Source organism: Coregonus lavaretus (assembly GCF_964263955.1).
Source record: "Coregonus lavaretus genome assembly, chromosome: 38".
NCBI classification, from domain to species: domain Eukaryota; kingdom Metazoa; phylum Chordata; class Actinopteri; order Salmoniformes; family Salmonidae; genus Coregonus; species Coregonus lavaretus.
In genome coordinates this window covers 5,966,553-5,990,698 of record NC_140025.1, presented here as the reverse complement: position 1 = coordinate 5,990,698, position 24,146 = coordinate 5,966,553, and the positions used below count along the sequence as shown (strand labels likewise).

The 24,146-nt window shown below is 44.7% G+C and overlaps 2 protein-coding genes and 2 long non-coding RNA genes across 4 annotated transcripts; 1 reads left to right on the top strand and 3 right to left on the bottom strand.

The window, feature by feature from the left end:
- Nucleotides 1-330: 330 nt before the first annotated feature.
- LOC311112024 lies at nt 331-1,681 on the top strand. The gene is made up of 2 exons (XR_014610822.1): nt 331-610; nt 649-1,681. It is a non-coding gene; the product is annotated as an uncharacterized lncRNA (long non-coding RNA).
- On the bottom strand, nt 1,077-3,121 carry LOC311112023. The gene is made up of 2 exons (XR_014610821.1): nt 1,887-3,121; nt 1,077-1,680 (listed from the first exon to the last, which is right to left on the bottom strand). It is a non-coding gene; the product is annotated as an uncharacterized lncRNA (long non-coding RNA).
- Nucleotides 3,122-5,665: 2,544 nt separating this feature from the next.
- Nucleotides 5,666-6,777, bottom strand: LOC311112240 (uncharacterized protein). The gene is made up of 3 exons (XM_084155286.1): nt 6,455-6,777; nt 6,142-6,252; nt 5,666-5,895 (listed from the first exon to the last, which is right to left on the bottom strand). The coding sequence occupies exons 1-3, from the start codon at nt 6,504-6,506 to the stop codon at nt 5,792-5,794; spliced, it is 267 nt and encodes an 88-aa protein (XP_084011412.1). The 5' UTR covers nt 6,507-6,777; the 3' UTR covers nt 5,666-5,791.
- A 6,462-nt stretch (nt 6,778-13,239) lies between these two features.
- On the bottom strand, nt 13,240-23,908 carry LOC311111986 (ras-related protein M-Ras). The gene is made up of 6 exons (XM_084154938.1): nt 23,752-23,908; nt 22,018-22,229; nt 15,117-15,270; nt 14,853-14,952; nt 14,687-14,766; nt 13,240-14,520 (listed from the first exon to the last, which is right to left on the bottom strand). Exons 2-6 carry the CDS (start codon nt 22,208-22,210, stop codon nt 14,421-14,423), a joined length of 627 nt encoding a protein of 208 aa, XP_084011064.1. The 5' UTR covers nt 22,211-22,229; nt 23,752-23,908; the 3' UTR covers nt 13,240-14,420.
- Nucleotides 23,909-24,146: the final 238 nt, after the last annotated feature.

Sequence of the window (24,146 nt, the reverse complement as noted above, 5' to 3'; positions counted from 1 at the left end):
GGTGGCACCTTAATTAGGGAGGATGGGCTCGTGGCAATGACTGGAGCGGAATTTGTGGAATGGTATCAAATACATCAAACATGGTTTCCAGGTATTTAATGCCATTCCATTTACTCCGTTCCGGACATTATTATGAGCCGTTCTAGAGCTATCCATACTCTAAAGGTAGGCCTAGCTACTCACAGCTGTGTGGGATTTATGATGAAAATGTAATTTGTTGTAAAAATTGAAATTCAAACTTGGAATATGGTTCTGCAGCAATAATAAAAATGTATCTCAAAATCAATGGAAGTTCCCGGTTTTCCCAACATTTTTGCTGAAACAGGGCGTGCCACAAAACAGTAACTGTGTTCCACATTGGGACATTCCACATTGGGACAGGGTGTAAAGAACCTTTTGAAATATCGAACCTCAACAAAACAACTGACTGGTGTGCATAGTTTATGTAAGAGGTGGTATTGATGATGAATCATTCATATCATATGTAAACAAGTTCTTATTATGACATTTAGACATATGTTGAAATCAGAAACAAAAGTTCCAAATACAGCCCTGCCATTAGTTGAAGGCAGCCAATCCAATAGTTTCAGAAAAGTAGTCACTTTCTGTGGTTTGTATTCCAAAAATTTTAAGTAGTCACTTTCTGAGATCTGTATTCAAATAGTTTTGAAAAGTTGTCAATTTATGAGAGCTGTATTCAAATAGTTTTAAAAAGTATTCATTTTGGGGATCTGTATTAAAATAGTTGTTTGTTCCCCCGGAAAAATAGTTACTTTCCGCAACGCAGAGATAAAACTATAGTTATCCCAGGTCTGCTCTGTTCCACATCGGGACAGAGTGTGTAATAATAATTTTAAGATATCAAACCCTCAACAGAACAGCTGAATGGAGTCTATATTTTCTGTGGTGGTACTGGGTAATACATCATATAGGCTATAAACTAGTCCTGTATATGACTTGTATATGATTTATCATATATAAACTAAACTTGCTCAGTGCAGTGCTCATGTTCCAGGCCATCACCTGGCTAATCACATGTTAATTATGTCAAACATAAATAATAAATAAATGCAAACTGTTTGGAACAAAGACGCAAAAGTACAACTTTATTTGTGTAACTTCTTGACAGTTCCAATCATCTGCATTGATTCATGATATTCAGCTTAGTACAATGAATGGACTGTATAGTAGACAGTATGTTAGACAGAGGATGTGTCTCTCAGTTGCATTGGTTGGAGGTGCAGCAATAGGCATCAATGTCCTTGTTGCTTCCCAGCAACCTGCATTCTGACATCTTCTTGCATCTCTTGAAAAATAAGATAGCTGTGGAGAGAGAGAAGCAAGACATAGGGTAAAACACCAGATACAGAAGACACAAACCAGCACATTTTCTTGATTGGCTCAAGCAAATGTTTTCCTTAGATGTCAATCAAAAGGATCTGATATTTGGTGTTTTACCGATTGGTTATTGATCCTAGGGTTACACACATAGTAAAGTGCCTAGTGAAGGGATATATACAGATGAAACTCAGGGTATACTGCCTAGTGAAGAGGATAATAGATACGCACGGAGTGGGGGCTTGAATATGACCGTGCCGCAGGTGTCATGGTCAATACGGCAGGTCTCCACTGTGTTTCTGCAGCCTTTGCCAATACAACGGTTGCATTTCAGGCCCTCTCCTGGAATAACAGAAGAACAGTATTATCTCTGTTGTTTTGGAGTGCATCTGATTATCCATTGTGTAAACTGAGAGACTGGAGATTAAAGAATGGAGATAAGAATATAAGAAATCAAGCTTTAATCTGGTACATGTGTTTATTTGGCATTGTCCCTGTCAAATATAGAAATTAAATAATATAAAGAAGACCTTGACGGGCAGACTCACCAAAGCTACATGCCAGCAGCAGGAGAAGGAGAGAAAAACATACGGCTTTCATCTTTCCTCTGTCTTTCTTCGGGAGTGTTTTGATCTATCGTTCCAACAATAGAAAAAGGATTCACCAAAGACTCCCTCTATGTGGTGGGATTATGCCATGTTCAACAATTGCAACATGTAGGTCCATGTTAGTCTGATTCATTTTAAATGTGCAGGAACATTCTGAAACCAACCATTTCACAACCCCAGTAGCACAATATCATGAGGCAAAGTTATTAGGAGCTATAGATTGTGGAGTAGTTGCTCACCTGATTGTATTTCCTGTAGGTGTGTTGAGCTCCCTTTACTTCCCTCTACTTTTATACAGCATAATATGCTAATAAACCTGCTATCTATGAGTCCTTTGTGTGAGATATTTGGCAATGTATTTACTCAGGTTTAGCACAAGTAGTTCCCTATGTCTCTGTAAATGAACAGATTTCACAAGACACAAAGGTTTGCAGTGTCGTGTTCCACGCTGGGACATTCCACATTGGGACAGGGTGTTAAGAGAATTTTGAAATATCAAACCTCAACAGAACAACTGACTGGTGTACATAGTTTATGTAAGAGGTGGTATTGATGATTAATCATTCATATCATATGTAAACAAGTTCTTATTTTGACATTTAGACATATGTTGAAATCAGAAACAAAAGTTCCTGTCACGCTCTGACTCAGAGGACGCTTATATGTTGAGTCAGGGTGTGTATATTCCTTGTTGTGATTTTCTATGTTGTATTTTCTATGTTTAGATCTAGTAGGTATAGATCTATGTTGGCCGGTGTGGTTCCCAATCAGAGGCAGCTGTCGCTCGTTGTCTCTGATTGGGGACCATACTTAGGCAGCCTATTGGCACTAGTGGGTTGTGGGATCTTGTTCCGTGTGAGGTATGTTTTTTGTGTACCTTGGACTTCACGGTTCGTTTCTTGTTTTGTCGTTGTGTTTATAAGTCAAATAAACATGTATGCATATCACGCTGCGCCTTGGTCTGACCCGTCCTCCAACGAGCGACGACAGAAGATCCCACCAAACAAGGACCAAGCAGCGTGCCCAGGAAGAGCAAATAGCCATGTCACAGGTGGGCAAATGGTGGTCATGGGAGGAGATATTTGCGGGGAAAGGGCCATGGGCGAAGGTAGATGCCCAGGCAGGAGAGGAGAAACGATGCCAACCGTGCCGACGACGGAGACCCGAGAGGCAACCCCAAGAAAATGTTGGGGGGGGGGGGGGCACACGGGGTGGATGACGAGGCTACAGGAGGCTAAAAGGGAGAAGGAAAGTGTAGAGGCACGGCGAGAGGAGCTTGTTAGGCAGCAGAAGGAGCGGGGGTTAATAAAGGAACCCAGTCCCGCTCCTCGCACCAAGCAAGTGGTGCGTGTCGCCAGTCCGGTCCGGCCCGTTCCTGCTCCTATGGTAATATTTTATGTATCATTAAGGAAAATGTTGGGAAATGTCAAAGATAAAATATAGTAAACATGATTGACATTTTATAAGTCCAGATGCATGTCTAAATAAGGAATATAGTCAATACAATGTGTAAACATGCTTTGATGAATGTATGTATTTTATTTTTAAAAAGTGTCTGAGCCATGCCACCAATATAATGAGATAAGGGAAAGAGGCAAAAGCGCCCATGGCCTTTTGGAGTAAACAACATGTGTTATTGGACTTTCAAAGATAATAGTGGCGTGGCAGTTAAAGATGTTAATCAGTGATCTTAACGGGAGTAGCTTTGTAAGCTATGTAAACATGACTGTGCATTTGTGTGTGTATATAAGAGATCTCTAAGCCAAAGAGAGACAGCCGTTCCATGGAGTGGCTCGGCTTTGTTACGCAATAATAAAGTCTAATTTCTGGATTCACAAGCTCCAGTCTCTTGAGAGATATTTTTGAGTTGACTATCTTTTTGTCAAATATTTCTACGACACTCCCCGCACTAAGCTAGTGGTGCGCTTTGCCAGCCCGGTCCGGCCTGTTCCTGCCCCTCGCACCAAGCTAGTGGTGCGCTTCGCCAGCCCGGCCCGGCCTGTTCCTCCCCTCGCACCAAGCCAGTGGTGCGCTTCGCCAGCCCGGCCCGGCCTGTTCCTGCCCCTCGCACCAAGCCAGTGGTGCGCGTCGCCAGCCCGGCCCGGCCTGTTCCTGCCCCTCGCACCAAGCCAGTGGTGCGCGTCGCCAGCCCGGCCCGGCCTGTTCCTGCCCCTCGCACCAAGCCAGTGGTGCGCGTCGCCAGCCCGGCCCGGCCTGTTCCTGCCCCTCGCACCAAGCCAGTGGTGCGCGTCGCCCGCCCGGCCCGGCCTGTTCCTGCCCCTCGCACCAAGCCAGTGGTGCGCGTCGCCCGCCCGGCCCGGCCTGTTCCTGCCCCTCGCACCAAGCCAGTGGTGCGCGTCGCCAGCCCGGCCTGTTCCTGCCCCTCGCACCAAGCCAGTGGTGCGCGTCGCCAGCCCGGCCCGGCCTGTTCCTGCCCCTCGCACCAAGCCAGTGGTGCGCATCGCCAACCCGGCCCGGCCTGTTCCTGTTCCTCGCACCAAGCCAGTCCGGAGCCTGAGCAGTCCGCTCAACCGGTGCCCGGTCCAGCTCCGGTCAGCGGCTCCAGTCCAGACCCAGACGTCAGCCCCTCTCCAGGTTCGGGGTCTCCCACACCAGGGTCCAGACAGGGCTTGGAATATAGTGGGAGGAAGGAGAGGGGAAGCAACGCGCCGAGGTCTAGACCAGACCAGGGGCGCAACAGGGAGGCGAAGAGTGAGAGGTCGTCACGCCCTGAGCCGGATCCGCCTCCGAGGCGGAATGCCCACCCAGCCCCTACCCTGTTATGTTTATGTTGTGCGGTCGGAGTCCACACCTTTGGGGGGGGGGGGGGGGGGGGTACTGTCACGCCCTGACTCAGAGGACGCTTATATGTTGAGTCAGGGTGTGTATATTCCTTGTTGTGATTTTCTATGTTGTATTTTCTATGTTTAGATCTAGTAGGTATAGATCTATGTTGGCCGGTGTGGTTCCCAATCAGAGGCAGCTGTCGCTCGTTGTCTCTGATTGGGGACCATACTTAGGCAGCCTATTGGCACTAGTGGGTTGTGGGATCTTGTTCCGTGTGAGGTATGTTGTTTGTGTACCTTGGACTTCACGTTTCGTTTAGTTTGTTGTTTTGTCGTTGTTTATTCGGTTCAAATAAACATGTATGCATATCACGCTGCGCCTTGGTCTGACCCGTCTATGAACGAGCGTGACAGTTCCAAATACAGCCCTGCCATTAGTTGAAGGCAGCCAATCCAATAGTTTCAGAAAAGTAGTCACTTTCTGAGATCTGTATTCAAATAGTTTTGAAAAGTTGTCAATTTATGAGAGCTGTATTCAAATAGTTTTAAAAAGTATTCATTTTGGGGATCTGTATTAAAATAGTTGTTTGTTCCCCTGGAAAAATATAGTTACTTTCCGCAACTCAGAGATAAAACTATAGTTATCCCAGGTCTGCTCTGTTCCACATCGGGACAGAGTGTGTAATAATAATTTTAAGATATCAAACTATCAACAGAACAGCTGAATGGAGTCTATATTTTCTGTGGTGGTACTGGGTAATACATCATAGAGGCTATAAACTAGTCCTGTATATGACTTGTATATGATTTATCATATATAAACTAAACTTGCTCAGTGCAGTGCTCATGTTCCAGGCCATCACCTGGCTAATCACATGTTAATTATGTCAAACATAAATAATAAATAAATGCAAACTGTTTGGAACAAAGACGCAAAAGTACAACTTTATTTGTGTAACTTCTTGACAGTTCCAATCATCTGCATTGATTCATGATATTCAGCTTAGTACAATTAATGGACTGTATAGTATACAGTATGTTAGACAGAGGATGTGTCTCTCAGTTGCATTGGTTGGAGGTGCAGCAATAGGCATCAATGTCCTTGTTGCTTCCCAGCAACATGCATTCTGACATCTTCATGCATCTCTTGAAATATGAGATAGCTGTGGAGAGAGAGAAGCGAGACATAGGGTAAAACACCAGATACAGAAGACACAAACCAGCACATTTTCTTGATTGGCTCAAGCAAATGTTTTCCTTAGATGTCAATCAAAAGGATCCGATATTTGGTGTTTTACCGATTGGTTATTGATCCTAGGGTTACACACATAGTAAAGTGCCTAGTGAAGGGATAGATACAGATGAAACTCAGGGTATACTGCCTAGTGAAGAGGATAATAGATACGCACGGAGTGGGGGCTTGAATATGACCGTGCCGCAGGTGTCATGGTCAATACGGCAGGTCTCCACTGTGTTTCTGCAGCCTTTGCCAATACAACGGTTGCATTTCAGGCCCTCTCCTGGAAAAACAGAAGAACAGTATTATCTCTGTTGTTTTGGAGTGCATCTGATTATCCATTGTGTAAACTGAGAGACTGGAGATTAAAGAATGGAGATAAGAATATAAGAAATCAAGCTTTAATCTGGTACATGTGTTTATTTGGCATTGTCCCTGTCATAGAAATGAAATAATATAAAGAAGACCTTGATGGGCAGACTCACCAAAGCTACATGCCAGCAGGAGGAGAAGGAGAGAAAAACATACAGCTTTCATCTTTCCTCTGTCTTTCTTCAGGGGTCTTTTGATCTGTCGTTCCAACAATAGAAAAAGGATTCACCAGACTCCCTCTATGTGGTGGGATTATGCCATGTTCAACAATTGCAACATGTAGGTCCATGTATGTCTGATTTATTTTAAATGTGCATGAACATTCTGAAACCAACCATTTCAAAACCCCAGTAGCACAATATCATGAGGCAAATTTATTAGGAGCTATAGATTGTGGAGTAGTTGCTTACCTGATTGTATTTCCTGTAGGTGTGTTGAGCTCCCTTTACTTCCCTCTACTTGTATACAGCATAATATGCTAATAAACCTGCTATCTATGAGTCCTTTGTGTGAGATATTTGGCAATGTATTTACTCAGGTTTAGCACAAGTAGTTCCTTATGTCTCTGTAAATTATTGGAAATTCACTGATTTCACAAGACACAAAGGTTTGCAGTGTCGTGTTCCAAACTGGGAAATTACACATTGGGACAGGGTGTTAAGAGAATTTTGAAATATCAAACCTCAACAGAACAACTGACTGGTGTACATAGTTTATGTAAGAGGTGGTATTGGATGATGAATCATTTGTAAACAAGTTATTATTATGACATTTAGACATACAGTATGTTGAAATCAGGAACAAAAGATTAAAATAACATTTTGCAATACTGAATGTATTTTATTGCCATTTGAACTGGGCTCCAGCCACATGCATACCAATGATGCAGTAGGTGAATAGAGGCCTGGCTCTTATATGTTACAGTTGTCCCAGTTGCAGCAGGTGACTCTCAGACCCTCGGTTACACCAAGCTTCAGGCACTCCATCATCTTGAAGCAGGACTTGTGGAAGGTGTTCTCTGGAGAAATAGAGAGAGAAAGATAGAGAGGGGGGGGGGGAGAGATGATGATGACGAAACCCACTGGGCCCAGACGTCAGTGCAACAGAGAGAGAGAGAGAGAGAGAGAGAGAGAGAGAGAGAGAAAATAGAAACATTAAGGAAAGCACAACTAAACTTTGAAAGTCACTGGCCATAGTCATAGTGTGTAGTCTAGTACAGACTACTGAACTACTATCAAGGTTTTTTATCCTAACTTTTGAAAATAAAAACAATATGACGGCCACCAGGAGCAGGAGAGCAAAAGCAACGACTTTCATGTTTGGATGTGATTCTAAGAGATAGAGAGACATATCAATAGTGTAACCTATATAGACATTAAAAATAACATATTGTTCAAAACCTTAACGTCGTTGTGTCCTAGGCTCAGACAGACATTACAAACAGGTTCAAAAAGTGTGAAGTCAGTGCCCTTTAGCCCAGCTTACCTTCTGGACCTCTGCAGGTTTCAGTGTAACTCTCCTTCCTCCAGACCCTCGTTTTATACAGCAATATGAGACTGATAAAGAGAGTGCTGTGGGAAAATAACCAGATAAAAAAACATGTCCTTTTTAAAGCAAGGACACAGTGTCAGACGTGAATACGTACAGTACTGGAATGGGTAGCCTATCACTCAAATGAAAGGATCATTGGGTTAAGTTGATATATGATAAATCATATACAAGGCTAGTTAATAGGCTATATGATGGTTGTGTGATGGTTTGGGGATGCTTTGCTGCCTCAGGACCTGGACGACTTGCCTTAATAGAAGGAACCATGAATTCTGCCCTGTATCAGAGAATTCTACAGGAGAATGTCAGGACATCCGTCTGTGAGCTGAAGCTGAAGCGCAGCTGGGTCATGCAGCAAGACAATGATCCAAAACAAACAATCAAGTTACAAGAAAATGGCTAAAAAGCAACACATTTGAAGTTTTGGAATGGCCTAGTCAAAGTCCAGACCTAATCCCAATTGAGGTGTTGTGGCAGGACTATAAACGAGCAATTCATGCTTGAAAACCCACACGTCACTGAGTTAAAGCAGTTCTGCATGGAAAAGTGGGCCAAAATCCCTTCACAGTTACGTGAGAGACTGATGAACGACTACAGGAAGCGTTTGGTTGGAGTCATTGCAGCTAAAAGTGGCACAACCAGTTTATGAGTGTAAGGGGGTAATTACTTTTTCATACAGGGGCATTGAGTGTTGTATAATTTTGTTTATGAAATAAAAGAAATAAGTATATAATTGTTGTGTGTCAGTAGCTGAGTGTAGATGCGGTGTGGAAATCAAGCGCAGGAAACACGGGCGTTCGTGAACAGACTTTAGTAAATGAAGGCAGCACCAAACAGGTGTCATGTGTCTGATATTAACAGTGTGCTGTTGTGTTAGTTGTCGAACAAAGGACAGAGAAGAGCAGCCATATCTTGTCACCAGATGGCCTAGTCTTGCAGGAGTGCAATAACAGGACAACACCCACGCCCAAGGCCACAATCACCAGATCCTCCTCACGAGTTCCCTGGACACACACAAACATTTCATTTGCACGCACACTCATTCTCAACTCCCCTGTCTACTGGTCGGGTGCCAAGGGCAGAGGACTCTGCCGTGCACCAATGGGGCATCTGCTCTGGACAGAGCAGACCCGCCTCCTACGCCTCGGGAACCAATCAAGGGACTAGAAGAAGGACCCCTTCCTTTATGTTACATTGTATAAAGTAATGCTGTAAATTCTGTTTAATCATCCTTCTCAACTGTCTCCATAAGAGGCAATTGATTTGGGTCCATGCATGTAGCTTGAGCAGGACAAGATCTCTCTGTTTTAATAAACTGCCTTTTTGCATTAAGCAAATTCCTCTCTGTCTAGCGTCGATGGTTTGTACTCCCTCTCCTTATTATGTGTTCACCAACACAGGCGAACAGCCAACCCAACCGGGAGGCAAAATACAAATTACGCACAAATAACAACGTGCGTAAAAAGACAATAGCGCACACAGTGCGGACTCTCGAAAAACAACAAAACACGAGAGTAATTAACGAGAGCAACAGCTAGACAAAAACCAATCACACATAACACCTGACCCAACACACGATAACTAAATAGGAAACCAAATCAAATACTAACAAGGGACAGGTGTACAAACAGACAAAACCAAACAAACATGAAACATCGAACGGTGGTAGCTAGTACTCCGGGGACGACGACCGCCGAAGCCTGCCCGAACAAGGAGGAGGAACAGCCTCGGCCGAAACCGTGACATTGTGTTATTTGTTCATTCAGGTTCCCTTTATCTAATATTAGGTTTTGGTTGAAGATCTGATAACATTCAGTATCAAAAATATGCAAAAATAGAGAAGATTAGAAAGGGGGCAAATAATTTATTACAGCGCTGTACTGACAATGTGCCAAATGAAATGGTAGTATACTGTATGTTTAAAACAGGTTAAAACAATAATGTTCTCACTTTATTCGCTTCCAGAAAACTAGAATATAGAATAGAATAAAATAAAAATATATAGAAAATATAGAATAAAATGGATATGTAAGCCTAGCAAGCAAATATGAAAAATCTGATATATTCTCAAGAACTCATTGACATTATGTTGGCCTATTGAAATAAGCATGTTCATTCTCTATGATGCTGTTGGTCTTTGTACTGTATGTTATGCTCTGTGTGATCCATTGTACTACTCCCTGAGCTAGACCATTTTCCATAAATTACACTTTTAGAGGTTGATCACAAAGGATCACATTGTTCATCATCAACCCTCTTCACTGTGAAGTACACTTAGTCACAACACTAATTTGACTATGAAGTACACTTAGTCACAAGCCTAATTTGACTATGAAGTACACTTAGTCACAAGCCTAATTTGGATACTCATGAATTGAACATCACTGGCTAAAATGCAGCATGCTTAGAAAAATGGCTATATTAATCTAATTTGATGTATTCAGAAGATTTTCAGTCTCTAAATCTAAGAAACAACTAATTGATTCATTACATAAACTAGATTTTGTTATTTCAGTGCTTAGCTTTCTGTGGGATACAGTGCCTTCAGAAATTATTCATACCCCTTGACTTATTCCACATTTTGTTGTTACAGCCGGAATTGAAAATGGATTAAATTGATTTTTTTTCTCACCCATCTACACACAATACCCCATAATGACAAAGTGCAAACACGTTTTTAGACATTTTTGCACATTTATTGAAATTGAAATACAGAAATGTCTCATTTACATAAGAATTCACAGCCCTGATTCAATACATGTTAGAATCACTGTTGGCAGCGATTACAGCTGTGAGACTTTCTGGGTAAGTCTCTAAGAGCTTTGCACACCTGGATTGTACAATATTTGCACATTATTCTTTAAAAAAATTTTCAAGCTCTGTCAGGTTAGTTGTTGATCATCGCTAGACAGCCATTTTCAAGTCTTGCCATAGATTTTCAAATTGATTTAAGTCAAAACTGTAACTAGGCCACTCAGGAGCATTCAATGTTGTCTTGGTAAGCAACTGCAGTGTATATTTGGCCTTGTGTTTAAGGTTATTGTCCTGCTGAAAGGTGAATTTGTCCCACCATGGTCTGGTGGGACAAATTCAGACCATGGTGGGACAACAGCAGACTCAACCAAGTTTTCCTCTAGGATTTTGCCTGTGCTTAGCTCTATTCTGTTACTTTTATCCCCCCAAAAAACTCCCTTGCCGATGACAAGCATACACATAACATGATGCATCCACCATCATGCTTGAAAATATGAAGAGTGGCACTCAATTATGTGTTGTGTTGGATTTGCCCCAAACATAACGCTTTGTATTCAGGACATAAAGTTAATTTCTTAGCCAAATGTTTTGTTGTTTTACTTTAGTGCCTTATTGCAAACAGAATATTTTTATTCTGTACAGGCTTTCTTCTTTTCACTCTGTCATTAGTTAGTATTGAGTTAGGAAGGACACCTGTGTCTTTGTAGTGACCAGGGCCGGCTCTAGCCTTTTGGGGGCCCTATGCGAGATTTGGTTGGGGGGCCCCATCACCAAGAGGGCAAAATGTTATAGCAGCCCCCCTCTTGACGGCAGAGAGAAACATTTACATTTTAAAACACGTTTTCTGCAGTTCTACACATTTTGCCATGGGGTGGAGAGAAAATGTGGCTATTTTATAACACATTTCATGCAATTCTACTCATGTTGCCAGTTGGAAAAGCTAATTTCCTTAAATTCTACACATTTTGCCATGGGGTGGATAATTTTAAAGGGCAATTCTGCCACTTTTCAACCTCGTATTCATCATATTCAGCGCCAAACCAGAGTCTACATATGTGAAAACAGCGCGCTTCTATGATCTGTGGTTAAAAAGATAAGGTCTTTAAAAAATGCTTCTCTCTGACATCACATGGTAGGATTAGAAGTAAAAAATTGTGATTTTCAAAACCTGGAACGAGTTTCTAGCCCAAGGTAGGGTATTTTCTATCACCTTGAATCTCATATTGTTTGAAAATCACTGTTTTTAACTTTTGATGATGTCATCGGGTAGACCATTTAAACTTTATATTTCATTCTACAAAATTTAGCCATTTTCACATATGTTGACACTGGTATTGTGCTGGAGATAATGCAAATGAGGTTGAAAAGTGGTGGAGTTGCAAATTACCTGCAATTCTACTCATTTTGCCATGGGGCAGAGATAAAAAAGAAATCTCAAATGTTATAACAAATTTCATGCCATTGTACTCATTTTGCCATGAGGCACCTAGAAATGTTTGCAGTTTTAAATATATTTTTCTGCAATTCTACTCATTTTGCCATGTGGCACACATAACTTTTTGCAGTTTTGAAGCTCATTTCCTGCATTTCTACAAATTTTGCCATGACTTACAGTATGCCTTGATAATGATATCTGAGTGAGAGTGACTTAACAAATTCAGTAGGGGCCCCCTGGCAATCAGGGCCCCTGGGCACATGCCCCAAGTTTAGATAACTGGCCAGACAAACTTATCAATCCAAAAATTGTTCGCTGACATGGCTAATTGAGTGACTGTCAGTGACTGACAAAACAAGAGAAAAACTGCTGATGCACAACCAAATTGTATATTCTACTATTCTAACTTGCAACAGTAAGTTCAGACCCCAACTGGGTTCCAAAAAAAAACACACATAAGCAACCCTTATGTCGTTTATAGCTGGAGCCGGCCCTGGTAGTGACTGTGTGTATTGATACACCATCCAAAGTGTAATTAATAACTTCACCATGCTCAAAGGGATATTCAATGTCTGATTTTCTTTTCTTTTTTTACCCATCTACCAATAGGTGCCCTTCTTTGCGGGGCATTGGAAAACCTCCCTGGTCTTTGTGGTTGAATCTGTGTTTGAAACTCATTGCTCGACTGAGGGACCTTACAGATAATACTATGTGTGGGGTACAGAGATGTTTTTTTTAATTTTTTTATTTAACCTTTATTTAACCAGGCAAGTCAGTTAAGAACAAATTCTTATTTACAATGACGGCCTACCCCGGCCAAACCCAGACGACGCTGGGCCAATTGTGCGCCGCCCTATGGGACTCCCAATCACGGCCGGATTGTGATACAACCTGGAATCGAACCAGGGTCTGTAGTGATGCCTCTAGCACTGAGATGTAAAGAAGAATTTGTTCTTAACTGACTTGCCTAGTTAAATATGAAATAATGTACAACCAATTCTTGCAAATACATTTATATCCACTAGAGGGCACCATCAACACACTAATATTCACTGAGATTGACAGAGACAGACAGTCTTCTGTGCCATTATAATTATGCTTTCATCCTAACAAACCAGTTTACCCAAGATGTGTGTACATACATATAATAGAACACAAAATGTATTAACACACATTTATTACTTACAAATCTTTTGTTCCTTCATTTTCTTAGTTAAGCTCTGTGCTTTGTGCCTCTCTGGAGTTGCCTTGTACTAATGATAACATAGCAATACATTACTTATATAAAATAAATAGTGAAATAGTAGCAAAGCAAACTAATATTCACATGTGAAAATTTGATTTCATCGTCTCGGCCACAACATATCCGGCGCACGCACGCACACACACACAAACACATACACACACACCACAATAGTGTGTTTAAAGCGTTTTGAGAAGTACACAACTATATCCAGTGAGCACTGATACATCAAAATGGTCATGGTTCACAAGTGTACGTTCAAATAAGACATTTGGTGTGTTCAATAAGCTACAATACAGTTAAATAACAGTCTTGTTCAGAGATTATAAAGACATTCGGCCTGTATAAATCATGGGGCTACACATTGGCTGCCTCCCAGGCTTTGACACAATGTCTGAAGTCCCTTTGCCAGCTGCTATCCATTTGGAATCTGTCTTTCTCTCTCTGTATCTCTTTCCTCACTTACCCTTCTTCTCTCTGCTGTCTGACAAGCCCACTGATTCCAACACAAACAGACACATCCTCTCCCCTCCTCTCACTCCCCTCTCTACTATAGTCCCCCTCGCTGGGGAAAGCTCTCTGTTTCCTCCCTCCTTACAGTGCTTTACTCAATCGCCTCCATCTTAATTTAAAACATGTATCACAGATGAGGGACAATCACAAGAAAAGTATTTTTAAAAACATGGACCAAGTTTTAAAGGCCTAACTCTTAGTAAAACAACGTTTGTGTGACCCTGCTACAGTATGTCCTAATTATTTACAGATGATCTTTGTGAGTCCATATATCCAGTATCTCTCTCAAAGAGCTTCAGCGGTAGACAATGGCAGTATTGATGCCACTTTATCTCCATGTAGTCAAGTTAGTTAGTGCACATCCCCAGAAGAGGTGTAATACTTCCGCTGGTCCTTTTAGGGTGAGTCACTCACATCCCATGTCTGGGCAACTACTGTGCTGTTGGACCTGACCCTACTACCTAACTCATGTGCCAGGGTAGAGGGTACAAACTGCATCCTGGCACTTTGTGTAGAGAGTAAACACTCCTAAATATAATAATCTTCCCCCCTTGTCCTGTAGGGAGCCGCTGTACAACGAAAGCCATCATAGGACGACACAGTGCAGTCTGTGGGAGACAGTGGACCTGTCGGCCCGCCACTTGGTTATCCTCTTCTTCTTCTGGCTCCTCTCTGGAATCTGTTGCCTGGGTGAGCGCGAGAGAGAGAGAGAGAGAGAGAGAGAGAGAGAGAGAGAGAGAGAGAGAGAGAGAGAGAGAGAGAGAGGAGAGAGAGAGAGAGAGAGCTTAAAATGGCTTTCATAGCTTTTGTATCAAACAGACCTTCTCTAAATAATCTGTTGTGGTAACATACCTGATTACTCTAACTAACTCATGGAATGCCTTGTCAACATTCATGGCTGGGTCCTTAGCACTTGTTTCAATGTAAGCTATCTGTAAATTAAAAAAATCAGAATTGAGTAAGGAGATCAAACAATATCTGTAAATTATATATATGTAAAGTTCACACATTCACTCACACTGTGTTTACTAGCCATCTCCCTCCCCTGATCACTGGGTATTTTACGTAAGTGCAGCAGGTCCACTTTGTTGGCCACAAGAACCATAGGAAAGGATTCCCTAAAAAATAAGGAAAATAATAATGAACGAATGAACAAATGAACGAATGGATGAACGAATGGATGGATGGACGGACTAATAAATGCATGAATGCATGAATAACTGAATGAATGACTGTTGTCCTGGCCAAGGCCACCAGTGGGAGGTAAAGTAGTAAATCCCACCGGTCCTTCACCCTGAGGATGAGCTGATGGAAGCGGTCCACATGTTCAAAGCTGGCCTTGTCTGTGACAGAGAACACGATGAGGAACCCATCCCCAGTCCTCATGTACTGTTCCCTCATAGCACTGAACTCCTCTTGGCCTGCTGTATCCAGAACTGCAGAGACAGACACATGCACGATCAGACGGGTCACACACATAACATCTACACTGAGAATAGTATTATGAATGATCCTGGTTATTCATAAATATGTGTAACTGTGTGCTGATCCCTCACATCTAACAATGGTAGCACAATAATGTGATCATTTTTTCTCCTTATAACAGAACATTCAATCTTGTTCTTCAGTACATTACAAAGGTTATTTCTGGGAAAACGATATAGTACTTTGGCCAGGTTAACAGGTTGGGCTTTTTATTTGTAATGTACACTACCAGTCAAAAGTTTGGACACACCTACTCATTCAAGGGTTTTTCTTTATTTTTACTATTTCTTACATTGTAGAATAATAGTGAAGACATCAAAACTATGAAATAACACATACGGAATCATGTAGTAACCAAATCAGTGTTAAACAAATCAAAATATATTTTATATTTGAGATTCTTCAAATAGCCACACTTTGCCTTGATGACAGCTTTGCACACTCTTGGCATTCTCTCAACCAGCTGCATGAGGTAGTCACCTGGAATTCATTTCAATTAACAGGTGTGCCTTCTTAAAAGTTAATTTGTGGAATTTCTTTCCTTCTTAATGCATTTGAGCCAATCAGTTGTGTTTTGACAAGGTGGGGGGGTATACAGAAGATAGCCCAATTTGGTAAAAGACCAAGTCCATATTATGTCAAGAACAGCTCAATTAACAAACGACAGTCCATCATTACTTTAAGACATGAAGGTCAGTCAATATGGAACATTTCCATATAATACGGAAAATTTCAAGTGCAGTCGCAAAAACCATCAAGCACTATGATGAAACTGGCTCTCATGAGGACCACCACAGGAATGGAAGACCCAGAGTTACCTCTGCTGCAGAGGATAGGTTCATTAGAGTTACCAGCCTTAGAAATTACAGCCCAAATGAAAGCTTCACAGAGTTCAAGTCCCAGACACATCTCAACATCAACTATTCAGAGGGGACTGTGTGAATCAGGCCTTCATGGTCGAATTGCTGCAAAGAAACCACTACTAAAGAACACTAATAAGAAGAAGAGACCTGCTTGGGCCAAGAAACATGAGCAATGGACATTAGACCGGTGGAAATGTGTCCTTTGGTCTGGAGTCCAAATTTGAGATTTTTGGTTCCAACTGCCGGTCGTCGTCACCGGCTTTCTAGCTGCCACCGGTCTACGTTTCTGTTTTCCATTTGTTTTGTCTGTATTGTACACACCTGGTTCCCATCACGTTAATTTGTTTTCCTATTTAACCCTCTGGTTCCCTCATGGTGTTGTGCGTGATTGTTCTTTGTTTGGTGTTTATACTGCTGTGGAAATTAGATTTGTTGTTTTTCGAGTAAAGTTCGTCTATTACTCAGTTCTGTGTCCTGCGCCTGACTCCGTCCTACCGCTGCACACTGACACCTGACAGAATCACGCACCCCATATGGAGTCAGCAGGTACACCCAGTCCTCCGTTACCGGTGGAGTAGCGCGTCCAGCAGCACGCGACGATGCTCCACAATCTGGGCACAGCCATGGATCGCGTGCTGCACACCATGGAGCGATGGGAGAGAGAGGGTTTTTCCACAACCCCATCAACTTCACCTCAACCCACACCGCTGTCCACCCCTCCGTCACCTGGACCCAGTGGGATTCGGCTCTCGCTCCCGCAGGCCTATGATGGGACGGCTGCCGGGTGCCAGGGGTTCCTGCTCCAGGTGGAGCTCTACCTGGCGACCGTCCACCTGGCCCTCTCGGGAGACGAGAGAGTGTCCGCCCTCATCTCCTGTTTGTCGGGGAAAGCGCTGGAGTGGGCCAACGCCGAATGGGGAGGGATAAACGCTACGTTGGTTCGCTATGAGGATTTCACCCGCCTGAGGGGAGAGCGGCGGGGGAATGCTTGTTCCATCTCAGACAGGGGAAGAGGAGCGCAAAGGACTTCACTCTGGACTTCAGGACCCTGGCTGCCAGCACGGGATGGAATGAGAGGGCCCTGATCGACCATTACCGGTGTAGTCTACAGGAGGACGTTCGTCGGGAGCTGGCCTGCAGGGACACCACCCTTACACTCGACCAGCTGGTGGATTTATCCGTCCGGCTGGATAACCTGTTGGCCACCCGCGGACGTCCGGATCAGGGTCCGTCCATTCCATCCCCCAGCACCTCCGACCCTACCCCTATGGAGCTCGGAGGTGCTGCTCTAAGGGTGACCGGAGGGGGGGCTGTTTCCTGCACCAAGTGTGGCCGCAGAGGGCACACTGCTGGTCGGTGCTGGGGAGGTTCCCCAGGGAGTCGAGGCAGCAGGCAGGGCACTGGTGGATCATCCCAGGTGAGTTGGCACCCGACTCACCAAGAGCTCCCTGTTGCGCACATGTATGTCTGTATAAAGTTTCCTGAGTTTTCCCTGCATTCCCAGCATAAGGAGCGAGTAGATTCAGGCGCAGCTGGGAACTTTATTGACCGTGCATTTGCACTTAGATTAGGGATCCCTATTGTTCCTGTTGATGTGCCCTTTCCTGTACATGCCTTACATAGTCGTCCTTTAGGATCGGGCCTGATTAGGGAGGTCACAGCTCCACTATATATGATAACGCAGGAGGGTCATGAGGAGAGTATTAGTCTCTTCCTGATTGATTCTGCTGCATTTCCTGTGGTGTTGGGGCTTCCCTGGTTGGCCCTTCATGACCCCACTATTTTGTGGCAACAGAGGGCTCTGAAGGGATGGTCACGTCAGTGCTCAGGGAGGTGTGTAGGTGTTTCCGTAGGTGCAACTTCGGTGGAAAGTCCAAATCAAGTCTCCCCCATGCACATTCCCTCCCGAATATGCCGATTTGGCTCTCGCCTTCTGTAAAAAGAAGGCGACTCAATTACCACCCCATCGACGGGGGGATTGTGCGATAAATCTCCAGCTAGACGCAGCACCTCCCAGGAGTCACGTGTATCCTCTGTCACAGGAGGAACAGCGGCTATGGAAACATATGTCTCCGAATCTCTGGGACAGGGATACATTCGGCCTTCCACTTTACATGCCTCCTCAAGTTTCTTTTTTGTGAAGAAGAAGGATGGAAGTTTACGCCCGTGCATTGACTATCGGGGTATAAATCAGATCACGGTGAAGTACAGTTACCCGTTGCCTCTCATAGCCAGTGTAACCGAGTCATTGCACAGGGCGCGCTTCTTCACAAAACTGGATCTCAGGAGCGCGTACAACCTGGTGCGTATCCGGGAGGGGGATGAGTGGAAGACGGCATTTAGTACCACCTCTGGGCACTATGAGTACCTCGTCATGCCGTACGGGTTGATGAATGCTCCATCAGTCTTCCAATCCTTTGTAGACGAGATCTTCAGGGACCTGCACGGGCAGGGTGTAGTGGTGTATATAGATGACATTCTCATATACTCCGCTACACGCGCCAAGCATGTGTCCCTGGTGCGCAAGGTTCTTGGTCGACTGTTGAAGCATGACCTGTAAGTCAAGGCTGAGAAATGTCTGTTCTTCCAACAGTCCGTCTCCTTCCTAGGGTACCGCCTGTCCGCGTCATGGGTGGAGATGGAGAATGACCGCATTTCAGCCGTGCGTAATTGGTCGACTCCAACCACGGTAAAGGAAGTGCAGCGACTCTTAGGGTTTGCCAACTACTACCGGAGGTTTATCCGGGGCATTGGTCAGGTAGCGGCTCCCATTACCTCCTTGCTGAAGGGGGGGCCGGTGCGACTGCAGTGGTCAGCTGGGGCGGACAGGACTTTTGGTCACCTGAAGGCTCTGTTTACCTCAGCTCCCGTGCTGGCTCATCCGGATCCTTCCTTAGCATTCATAATAGAGGTGGACGCGTCCGAGGCTGAGATAGGAGCTGTGCTGTCTCAGCGCTCGGGTACGCCACCAAAGCTCCGCCCCTGTGCTTTCTTTTCGAAGAAGCTCAGCCCGGCGGAGCGAAACTATGATGTGGGGGACCGGGAGCTGTTAGCTGTTGTCAAGGCTCTGAAGGCGTGGAGACATTGGCTTGAGGGGGCTAAACACCCTTTCCTCATTTGGACTGACCACCGCAATCTGGAGTACATCCGGGCGGCGAGGAGACTGAACCCTCGCCAGGCAAGGTGGGCCATGTTTTTCACCCATTTTGTTTTCACCCTATCCTACAGACCAGGTTCCCAGAATGCTAAGGCAGACGCTCTGTCCCGGATGTATGACTCAGAGGAGCGGTCCACGGATCCCACTCCCATACTTCCAGCTTCTTGCCTGGTGGCACCGGTGGTATGGGAGGTTGACGCGGACATCAAGCGGGCGTTACATACGGAGCCCACTCCCACCCAGTGTCTGGTTGGGCATCTATACATTCCGTTTGATGTCCGCGATCGATTGATCTGTTGGGCCCACACGTCACCCTCCTCTGGTCATCCTGGCATCAGTCGGACAGTGTGCTGTCTTAGTGGGAAGTACTGGTGGCCCACTTTAGCTAAGGACGTGAGGGTTTATGTTTCCTCCTGCTCGGTGTGCGCCCAGTGCAAGGCACCTAGACACCTGCCCAGAGGGAAATTACAACCCCTACCCGTTCCACAATGGCCGTGGTCACACCTATCGGTGGACTTCGTGATGGATCTTCCTCCGTCACGAGGTAACACCACGATCCTGGTCGTTGTGGATCGGTTTTCTAAGTCCTGCCGTCTCCTTCCTTTGCCCGGTCTCCCTACGGCCCTACAGACTGCGGAGGCTCTGTTTACCCACGTCTTCCGGCACTACAGGGTGCCTAAGGATATAGTGTCTGATCGGGGTCCCCAGTTCACATCGAGGGTCTGGAGGGCGTTCATGGAACGTCTGGGGGCCTCGGTCAGCCTGACCTCAGGTTTTCACCCTGAGAGTAATGGGCAGGTGGAGAGAGTTAACCAGGATGTGGGTAGGTTTCTGCGGTCCTATTGTCAGGACCGGCCGGGGGAGTGGGCGGCTTACATCCCCTGGGCAGAGATGGCCCAAAACTCCGTCTGCCACTCCTCCACTAACATGTCTCCATTTCAGTGTGTACTAGGGTATCAGCCGGTCCTGGCACCGTGGCATCAGAGCCAGATGAATGGTTTCGGCACTCGGAGGAGACCTGGGACGCTGCCCATGTACGCCTGCAACGGGCCATCAGGCGACAGAAGGCGAGCGCCGACCGCCACCGCAGTGAGGCCCCGGTGTATGCACCGGGGGACCAGGTCTGGCTCTCGACCCGAAACCTGCCCCTTCGCCTGCCCTGCCGAAAGCTGGGTCCGCGGTTTGTGGGGCCATTTAAAGTCCTGAGGAGACTGAACAAGGTTTGTTATAGGTTACAGCTCCCCCCTGATTACCGTATTAACCCCTCGTTCCATGTGTCTCTCCTCAGGCCGGTGGTGGCTTGTCCGCTCCAGCAGTCTGAGGTACGGGAGGTTCCTCCGCCCCCGCTGGACATCGAGGGGGCCCCGGTGTATACTGTGCGAGCCATCATGGACTCAAGGTGTCGGGCAAGGGGCCTTCAGTACCTCGTGGAGTGGGAGGGGTACGGTCCGGAGGAGAGATGCTGGGTGCCGGTGGAGGAAATCCTGGACCCTTCCTTACTACAGGAATTTCACCATCTCCACCCGGATCGTCCTGTGCCTCGTCCTTCGGGTCGTCCCCGAGGTCGGTGTCGGCGCGCTGCTGGAGCCGCGCGTCAAGGGAGGGGTACTGTCACGACTTCCACCGAAGTGGCTCTCCTTGTGTGGGCGGCTATCGGCGGTCGTTGTCACCGGCTTTCTAGCTGCCACCGATCTACATTTCTGTTTTCCATTTGTTTTGTCTGTATTGTACACACCTGGTTTCCCATCACGTTAATTTGTTTCCCTATTTAACCCTCTGGTTCCCTCATGGTGTTGTGCGTGATTGTTCTTTGTTTGGTGTTTATACTGCTGTGAGCTGATGTATTTCCCTGCTTGGAAATTAGATTTGTTGTTTTTCAAGTAAAGTTAATCTATTCCTCAGTTCTGTGTCCTGCGCCTGACTCCGTCCTACCGCTGCACACTGACACCTGACACGCCGTGTCTTTGTGAGACATGGTGTGGGTGAACGGATGATCTCTGCATGTGTAGTTCCCACCGTAAAGCAGGAGGAGGAGGTGTAATGGTGTGGGGTGCTTTGCTGGTGACACTGTCTGTGATTTATTTAGAATTCAAGGCACACTTAACCAGCATGGCTACCACAGCATTCTGCAGCGATACGCCATCCCATCTGGTTTGGGCTTAGTGGGACTCTCATTTGTTTTTCAACAGGACAATGACCCAACACACCTCCAGGCTGTGTAAGGGCTATTTTACCAAGCAGGAGAGTGATGGAGTGCTGCATCAGATGACCTGGCCTCCACAATCCCCCGACCTCAACCCAATTGAGATGGTTTGGGATGAGTCGGACGGCAGAGTGAAGGAAAAGCAGCCAACAAGTGCTAAGCATATGTGGGAACTCCTTCAAGACTGTTGGAAAAGCATTCCAGGTGAAGCTAGTTGAGAGAATTCCAAGAGTGTGCAAAGCTGTCATCAAGGCAAAGGTGGCTATTTCAAGCATCTCAAATATAAAATATATTTGAATTTGTTTAACACTTTTTTGGTTACTACATGATTCCGTATGTGTTATTTCATAGTGTTGATGTCTTCACCATTATTATACAATGCTGAAAATAGTAAAAATAAAGAAAAACCCTTGAATGAGTAGGTGTGTCCAAACTTTTGACTGGTACTGTATGTGCTATCTATAAATCCATTTACCGTCCAATATGGCCCACTGGGCATCAATCTCAGTGTGTTTGAGGTAGGAGTCTTCGATGGTGGGGTCATAATCAGGGACAAAGATCTTCTGAAAGAACTGAATGGTGAGAGCACTCTTCCCCACTCCCCCATCCCCCACCACTACCAGTTTATACGTGGGGAGATTGTCGCTGGGAACAGCGCTCGTTGCCATAGCGACAGCTATGCTATACCTGGAACACAGAGGGAAGAGGGAAGAGGGAAGATGGTGTATGTCTGACTGATGCTGTTTAGAATGGGCTTTTTGCCCCTCTCTTGTTCTGGACAAAAATACCTGACAAAAATCACAAATGAAATGGCAGAGGTAATAGTGTGGTAATAGATCAATATACATCTTAAATAATATTATAAAAGCAGAAATCCTTATTTTTCACTGCAATGTATAGTAAACATGATCATCATAATGTTTAATTCCATCCCTTATATAGTTGCTTACTCACTGGGCCAAAACAGTATAATTCTTATGTTGGAATACCCACACCTTTTCACTGAAAACATCAAACACTCAAACAAGGCTGAGGTCTGTACTGTAGCTGTCTATTCCTTGTCTGCTGGATCTTCACTGACGTACTTAAGTCAGGGAATCACCCACCCACACCCACGCCATGAGTAAGCAAACCCAGCCTGCAGCTCCATACAATGGCACGGGTCTAACAGGATGAGGTCACACAGAGAGTTCTTCCTTCCTGCAGTCATCAATGGCGGGAAGTGGCGAGTTTCCTTTCTCAGTGGATACTGTAGCCTGTGTCCCTGGCCAGAGCAGGAAAGGGACCCAGCTGCCTGTGGAACTTACAGGCCCTCCAAAACAATGTTGTAGCCAGAGAATGGGCCAAGGGCCAACCAACTTAAACAATTCTCAGTCAAACCTGGGGGCTGGGGAGACCCTATTCTGAGGGGTAGTTCTCTGGGTTCCAAGGGGTACTATATTCTCTAGGGCAGTGTTCCCCAAAATCAGCTCCAAGTTATTTTAATTTAAGAAATCTGTTCCCAAGTATTCCCACGCACAATAGAGAGACACGTGATCTTATACAAACCGTAGCAAGGTTTTAATTGATTGTTTTAGGCAAACATTATATCTGTTTGGGCTTCATGTGGTCAATTTGCAGTCTACAAATTATTTGTAATTATGTTCCAGACCCCCGACTATTCGCTCAATAAAAAAATCAGCCCGCGGCTGAATCTAGTTTATTTTTTCAAAGTATGCAAGATAGGCCTTTAAGTTCTTTTTCAGTTATATGTCATCAATGGCTGTTCTAATCTCATATTATGTAGACCTGCCTGCCCAGCATAACCTGTTGATCAAACGGACTATGTAGTCTGACATGGGTACACGTGATTCCTTATTTCTCAGACACACTTCGCGCACACATACACCTCATTTGTGATCAGTCAGAACTGTGATTCATAAATCCCCATTCATCTCTGATTCACAAATCCCATATCCCCAATTAACACTTTTGTTTTCATAGTGCCAAATTCGACCCCATAACAAAATTTGACAATTCTTTGCTTCAGCATAACCAGATAAAGTGGGATTCCGTATTGTAAAATGCTTCGCCATAGCATATTATTCCATGGTATAATTTGACTTCCACACTAATTTCAGTAGGATACTAGCCGTGACTTTACATCTAAAAACACCAGACATCCCAAAGCATCGCAATCTGTAGTAGCCGATTAAATAAAATAACTTACCCCAATATATTTACGGTAAAGTCGCTTGCATGAAGTCACATTTCCTGCCTTCTCATGTTGTAAAACTGACTTCATTCAGATCTGTACATTTCTATCTAATCCATTTCATATCACAGCAGCTGGTAAAGCCAGCATCTGCCACAAAAATGTAACAGTTACTTTGCGTTGCAACAGCTGATACGATAGGTTTGCTTCACGCTGAAGAAGGGGGGTCAATGTGTATTATTTTTGAGCAAATAAGCCATTATTTTAATGATTATAGGTCCCATTTAGAGTTTGTCAGGCTTAATTTAAGTGCTTAAATTATTGACTTTCAATGTGTTATGTTTTTAATCTGCCATTTCTGGAGGGAAAGTATAACAATATTTGAACAGCCTCCCCCTGATGTCGAAATG